Source organism: Ctenocephalides felis, unplaced genomic scaffold (genome assembly GCF_003426905.1).
Source record: "Ctenocephalides felis isolate EL2017-DRISC unplaced genomic scaffold, ASM342690v1 CF-g0.4_SCAFFOLD_03571, whole genome shotgun sequence".
Classification (NCBI taxonomy): Eukaryota; Metazoa; Arthropoda; class Insecta; order Siphonaptera; family Pulicidae; genus Ctenocephalides; species Ctenocephalides felis.
Window position 1 is genome coordinate 7,795,547 of NW_020539725.1, and position 7,350 is coordinate 7,802,896.

At 30.3% G+C, this 7,350-nt stretch overlaps 2 protein-coding genes across 2 annotated transcripts; both read left to right on the plus strand.

The window, feature by feature from the left end:
• The first annotated feature begins 532 nt into the window (after positions 1-532).
• Positions 533-3,528, plus strand: LOC113387052 (ras-related protein Rab-1A). The gene is made up of 7 exons (XM_026624806.1): positions 533-711; positions 1,571-1,643; positions 1,714-1,761; positions 1,845-1,892; positions 2,134-2,361; positions 2,701-2,921; positions 3,184-3,528. The coding sequence occupies exons 1-6, from the start codon at positions 689-691 to the stop codon at positions 2,896-2,898; spliced, it is 618 nt and encodes a 205-aa protein (XP_026480591.1). The 5' UTR covers positions 533-688; the 3' UTR covers positions 2,899-2,921; positions 3,184-3,528.
• Positions 3,529-6,258: 2,730 nt separating this feature from the next.
• On the plus strand, positions 6,259-7,208 carry LOC113385369 (trafficking protein particle complex subunit 2-like protein). The gene has a single exon (XM_026623216.1). The coding sequence runs from the start codon at positions 6,595-6,597 to the stop codon at positions 7,009-7,011; it is 417 nt and encodes a 138-aa protein (XP_026479001.1). The 5' UTR covers positions 6,259-6,594; the 3' UTR covers positions 7,012-7,208.
• Positions 7,209-7,350: the final 142 nt, after the last annotated feature.

Below are 7,350 nucleotides of genomic sequence, written 5' to 3' on the forward strand. Positions count from 1 at the left end.
AGATATTTCTATGTTTATATAAATATATTCAAAATTAGATTGTCAAAAACTACACAAAATGTCATGACATAGATCATTGTTTTTTTTACAAATTGCGTTGCCTACTCGATTAAAGAAGAAAAGGTCTGTTTTTAGGGTTTTCCCGGCAATTATTCGTTTTTTTCTCTCCGTAACAACCATCCTTGGACTTCAACGAACATTTTAAAAAAAGAACTGGCCAAATTGGTCCAGGCGTTGTTGAGTTATGCGCTTACCAACACATTTTGCGATCCATTTTTATATATAAGATGAATTCTAACTTTTATGATTAGTCACTAGATACTTTTTCACTATTGATATGTGCAAATATAATAATTACTATTTTTAACTGAAAGAATCTTGAAAGACAAATGTCAACGGGCAAATGAAGTTAAGTTTGCAACAACCAGTGTCGCCACCTGCCGATCATTGAATCAATCGAACGTTAACAATCTGCCATCTGCCACTGCCAAGTGGCAAAGTTCTCTACGAATTGCGTTGCGTTCGCGTTACGTCAATTACAGTCTCTGGTAGGCGGTAGCCATTGTTCCACCACATCCAGTTGAATTATTTTAACATTTACTTTTTGCCAACATATGTCAACGCGTTCTTTAATCTGTGTTTGAATATCAAGTGATATAATTTAGAATAAAGTAGTTTCAATTATAGTATGTCCACAATGAATCCAGAATAGTAAGTATGAGATTTATATGCTTTGAGTACAAAAAACAATGCTAGTGGAAATGACATAGCAGTATCATTTTTACCTTGACCAATAGTCAAATCTAGGTGTTCCCTCAAATAACTTACAAATTTCATAAATAATTCGAAACGTTAATATTATATTTTATAAGAAATTCATCATATGATTACCCCTTTACGACGTGTAGAAAATCTAGAATCGTACCTTATGAGTCATTAATGTATAAGTTGACAACACATTAACACAAAGAAAAATATAACAGTGATAAGAAATGCGATTCAACTTTGCATTGCTTTCAGAGACTAAAAATAAATATTTTATCAAGTTTTTGTTAAATTAATACTAAAATTATCATAAAACTTCAACTTTTAATGAAGACTATTTTTTGACATTTTATAGTACAATTTTAATTTCAGAATTTTAGGAATTCATATATTTTCACCTGTATTTGAATGACAGATCTCACATCATGTCACTTATCTTATTTTAAATAAGTGTTGAGTGAAAAAAAAGTAGTTTTTAAATTTTTTTTGAAGGCTCAAAGACCCTGTGATACAATAATCATTCATTTTTAACAATAATAATAATATTTGTGTTGAACTGTACACCTTGTAAACTGTATAATACATATGTCATGAAAAGCAATATTTTTATTACGTATTAATATTATGAAAGTTTAATACATTCTTAATATTTTTTTCCATACGCTGGTTGAGCTACAATAATTAACCTTCCAAATTTGTATCAGAACAACTGCATATTGGTCAAGTCCGAGATTATTGAATGCCAGCATGATAACATTACAAAAACTAGTTTTAGTTGATTTTCATTTTTATATCTATTTTTCAGTGATTACTTGTTTAAACTGCTCTTGATTGGTGATTCAGGTGTTGGAAAATCTTGTCTACTTTTACGGTTTGCGGTATGAATAAAATTTAATATCCAATAAATATGGTAATAGTTTTCGCTTGATTTGTTTATCTTCATTGCAGGATGATACTTATACAGAAAGTTATATAAGCACAATTGGTGTAGATTTTGTAAGTATATATGTATATTTTTTGAATAATTTGTTTATATAGTCTAATTTTTTGCATATTTAATACATATTTCACTTTTTCAGAAAATTAGAACTATCGACTTAGATGGAAAAACCATAAAATTACAAATTGTGAGTATCATTATCTATAGCACAAATTCTATAATGAAATATTTCAAAGATATCAATATTTATAGTATAAATTTTAAACAGTAAACATTGATTATTTATGAAATCATAAACAATTCTGACATGCATTGTGTTTGTGCATTGTGTATTAATATTTTTTAAATACCTTACATACATACACACACACACACATATATATATATATATATATATATATATATATAATGAATTTTGTGGCTTTCAGTGGGATACAGCAGGTCAAGAACGGTTTCGAACTATAACTTCATCATATTACCGTGGGGCACATGGAATCATTGTTGTATATGATTGCACAGATCAAGAGTCTTTCGGAAATGTTAAGCAATGGCTCGAAGAAATTGATCGCTATGCTTGTGATAGTGTAAATAAATTACTTGTAGGCAACAAGAGTGATTTAACTACGAAGAAAGTTGTAGACTACACTACTGCTAAGGTATTCATCGTTAAATAATTTGGCTTGTTAAATGATTTTTTATTTGTAGAGATGAAAATAATTTGCTTTTATGTTGGAGTTCACCCACTGTTGTTTAAAATCAATTATTAAATAGTAGACTCTTTTCTTAAGCAAATAGCTTTGAAAAGTTTGAATATAGAACAATAGAATATAATTTTATTTCAATAAATGCTGATATAAGCTAAATAAGTGAGCAGTAGTCTCCTAATTAACAAATATTTTAGGTTCCGAATACAAGCCCTTGAACTGTTTGTTATAAGTATGACTGAAATTTAATTTTAGCAAATTATGTGAAATGTAATCACATTCTTTTTAAAGGAATATGCTGACCAGTTAGGAGTGCCATTTTTGGAAACATCAGCCAAAAACGCAACAAATGTGGAACAAGCATTTATGACAATGGCTGCGGAAATCAAGAACCGAGTTGGTCCACCAAGCAGCTCTGCTGATACCGCAAGCAAAGTTAAGATTGATCAAGGCAGACCAGTCGAGACTAATAAGTCTGGCTGCTGTTGAATAAATGTTCCAATATGCTACTGGTAAGATATCATGTCATATAAAATATATTATTAACATTTGCAAATAGATTTTTTGGTTTTGCTTGAAGATCCATGGCTATTAAATGTATTCAGACAAGAGATTACCCATATAAGTGAAAAATAATGTAGTTGTTTCTATGCTCTTATTAATTCTAGTTAATCTTCTATCATATACCACCTCATTGCTTTATTCTTCTTTAAAGGCTGTAACATTTGAAAAATATTATAAAATAGTTATGTTTTAGTGTCATTTTTATTTCAGGTTTGGCCCAATGGACGCCTTGTATTTAAATTACACAATATTAAATCAATACCAAGTAAAATTTAAGTAATATCAAATGAGTTAATATGATGGGTTAAACAGCTACTCTAAGAGATAATAATATAAGTGAATTTAAGCAAGTATGGACGAACGAAGTTGGCGATAAATTTAAATATTCATAAAACTATATTCCTTACATAATATTTTATAATAAAAGTAAATGTATGTTTTTTTCTTTTTGGTATTCCAACACGATTATTATAAATAAATATATGCAATTGTAAGACAAAACATAATATAGATAATATTAGAGAATCCAAACAATAATTTGATACACCATCATGTTTACGTAATAAAATATAGTATCATCAGTTTTATTAAAAACTTCATAATTTATTTAAAAAAAAAAGCACTATAAGTAATATGTGCTGTGTATTCTTTACATTTTCTGAGAATCTGTGTAAGAAATTCACAGTCTGTATTTACCAAATTTGTATTTTAAATCCAGAATATTTAGAAGTACTATTGGTTAATATATATAAGCTGTATTAAGTTATGTATATTCTTATTATATTTACATTAAAAAAATTGATTTATATTGATAAATTTGTTGAATGAAATTATTTCTTTTCAAATGACCACTGTTTAAATCATTATGTAGCAAATGCTTTTTTAAAAATTTAAGAATTAGTTATAAATTATTCAAGCTTTGTAAGTATTAACTGAAAGTAACATAGATTAGTTGGTAATATGTGGTACTTTGAAATATTTTCAACGCAAACGAATTTGTGTAAATGTTTATTGATATAAATACTTGAAAAAAAGTGCTGTTTTTGTTACAATTTTGTTTATGCAGGGGATGAGAATATTCATTAATAAGATCTGAAAATAATGCAGAATCATTTGTAGTCATACTTTGCAAATTTGTAGTCTGTATGAGATTCAAATTCGAAATTTGCTTCTGTTCGTGGGGCTCTTATGGTATGCATAAGTGTGTGAAAATTTTATTTTCAAAATAAACAGTTGAGAATTTGTTCCCAATAGCTTAATCTCAATTTTATATATCATAGATTTTTATGTTAGAAATGGTATGCTTTAACACTTTCCACTCGGGAGTCGAACTGCTCGACTGTGCGCTGCGCTCGGTATATTATAGTGCTATACATATCTCTCAACTCGGATTTTTTTTTGTATCAGTTTTTTTTTAAATGTGGTAATATTGCTTTTAAATATAGTTAGTATGATAATGAAACAGAAAATTTGAAAAAATCCTTCCCAAAATTAGAAAATGTTTTTCGAGATATTTGGAAATTGAACTCGCGGTTCTCTCAAAAATTGAATTGCCATTTTTGCACTTTTTGCTCCTTATCTTCGAAAAGGCAGCAACTGCCTTTGGCAAAAGCTAATCATTCAAATCGGTTGATCTGCGCTCTCGAAATCGTCCACGGAAAATTGTATCCGATAAGTGTGTGTGTAATGTGTAAGCTATGTGCGGAAAAAAAGTTTGCCGACGATTTCGAAATTACTGATTAACTGATAGATAACATTAGTTTAGAAAAACTATGCCAAATTTTTGATATAAATATATTTAAAATAGCGTGAATAGTACATGTGGTTTTAACTTGATTTCATATTCAGGTAAAATGTGTTTAAAAAGAAAAACGTGATTAGTCCATTAGTAAGTTTTAACTTGATACCATATTCAATAAACAAAAATGTTGATTTTGAAACGTGAATTTGTGCAAAAAAAATAATTTTTGATTCTTTTGCGATTACTATAACTTACGCTTCGGGAAGCCAAAAATTATATCTAATTGTTAGTGATGTAATATAAAAATATTTGCTAAAATAAAAAAGTAAATCAGATAGGGCCTAAGGCGGCAGAAAGCCTAATCCGCCACTGGAAGGCGGAACCGTGTGGGCTGTGTGGGCTTGAGCCCACCCATGAATTTTGATGGGGGGGGGGCTCAGCCCACCCATCAATTTCAAAAAATTATATGGGCTGATATCTCTAAAAAAAAACCCACTGGCTGATAAACATGTCTATCAAAAAAAAAGAGCCCACCCATCAAAAATTTGGTTCCGACGCCACTGGTCTTTTTTTATCTATGTTTATACTTTTGAGCTCGAAATATCGAAACGTAAGGCATAAGTAAAAGTTATTTCCTTCTTCTAAAGAAAATCAGACATCGGATCGATTCAAACAGTTCAGAATGTCTTGACACAAAAATAGGTCAAAAATATAAGCCGAATTATTCGGCGAAAACATAAACTTCTCCTTCAGGAAGTTGTTTCAAAAACGGCTGCAGAGATTTAAAAATTTAAAAGCCGTTTGATGAAACTCGATAAGAAATCGAGTTGATCAATTTTGCGATAGGCAATTGGACAAACGGTTTCTTTATAATTGGCTAATACGTTCGAATTCTGAATATTTTTTGCTTAAACCTTTTTAGCGATTTGAAATATATCAGTTTTGGGAATGTTGGCGATTAATATTCGGCAAAGATCGGCCGAGCGGTTTCTTTATAATTACATTTATTTTACCATGGTACGCGACCCCCATAGAACAGCTTGGCCCGCCATGAGGGGGCGCGTCCCGCAGGTTGGAAACCGCTGCTTCAAATGAGTGTTTATAACTAAAACCATTTTTGGTAAGCCTATAGTTTATGGTTTTATACTCTTTATCTATGGTTTATGGTTAAAATTGAATAATTAATTGTTGAATTCAATTTTAACCATAAACTATAGGCTTACCAAAAATGGTTTAGTTATAAACACTCATTTGAAGCAGCGGTTTCCAACCTGCGGGACGCGCCTCCTCATGGGGGGCCAAGCTGTTCTATGGTGGTCGCGTACCATAGTAAAGTACCATTTTCAAAAATAACCCAGGTAATACCAGTTGAGTATTTATAAAATTAAATTGCTGCAAAATTTAATGGGGGCGCAACAATTGTTTTTATTAGAGCAGGGGGGCGCGGTGCAAAAAAGGTTGGATACCACTGCATTGAAGTTTGAAATAATGAGCCGTTGCTAAATGTCAATTTTTATAAGTCGATTATTTACAAATATCGGGTTTTCGGGTAATCTTAAGGCAAAACGCCACTAACGCCTAGTTATATCATCTTTTAGCGATAATAAAATTCTGATTTTTTTAATTTAGCTAAAATAAAGCTTGATTGAACCGTTGCATAGATGACTGATTCTGATAACTGATTGTGAATTGTCAAAACATACATAACCTATAATATCGTACATACCTGCATAGATAATATAAATATATAATTCTCTTCAAATAGTGACATATTTAACACAAAATTAACAATTATTAATAGGACACAGTAATAGTCGAATTCACTTATTTGGTTAGATTGATTTGGTTTGGAAAAACTACTACTATCTTATAACTTCCTGATGGCAGTGTGCGTTGCAATAATTGGTAAAAATAACGCGCCACGATTCTTTTCTTGTTTAGACTCGGACAATGAGCTCGAGCTGCAATACGAAGTTCATGCCGCTCTCGATGTTGTGGAAGAACGATTAAGTGCTGTTAAGGACAGCAAAGAATTGTACCTTGGCCAATTATACTCGACTGAAACTTATAAAATCTTTGGCTACGTCACGAACACCAAAGTTAAATTTATAATTGTTATAAATTCATCCAGCACTACATTACGTGACAACGAGGTTCGAACAATGTTCAAAAGACTTCATTCTTTGTACAGTAATGCAATCTGCAATCCATTTTGTGCTCCCGGAGATGAAATTATTTCAAAAAAGTTCAGTGATTATGTAAATATTATTGTCAATGGCAATGCCGTTCATAAATAAAATATTATAGATTAATTATCAGTTTTATTTAACTATATATTTCCCGTTGCCTACTCTCATTTGCTAAATGTACTTCTAAATAAGTGTGTTCATATTATCTATAACAAATATTGGCTTACCAGCATATTAGCACCATGACACCAAGAGCTTCCATATTAGGGGATTTTCACATAAACACTAGAAACATTTATTATTCAATATCATTTCTTTAATGTTTGTAAATGTAAGTTTGAACTAAAAAATTTAAATTCACTTTTTCTCATTTGAAATTAGATGATACATCAATAGTAATTTAAAATTTACAGACCATTATAGCTTCTTTAGTTTAAGGTATTGATA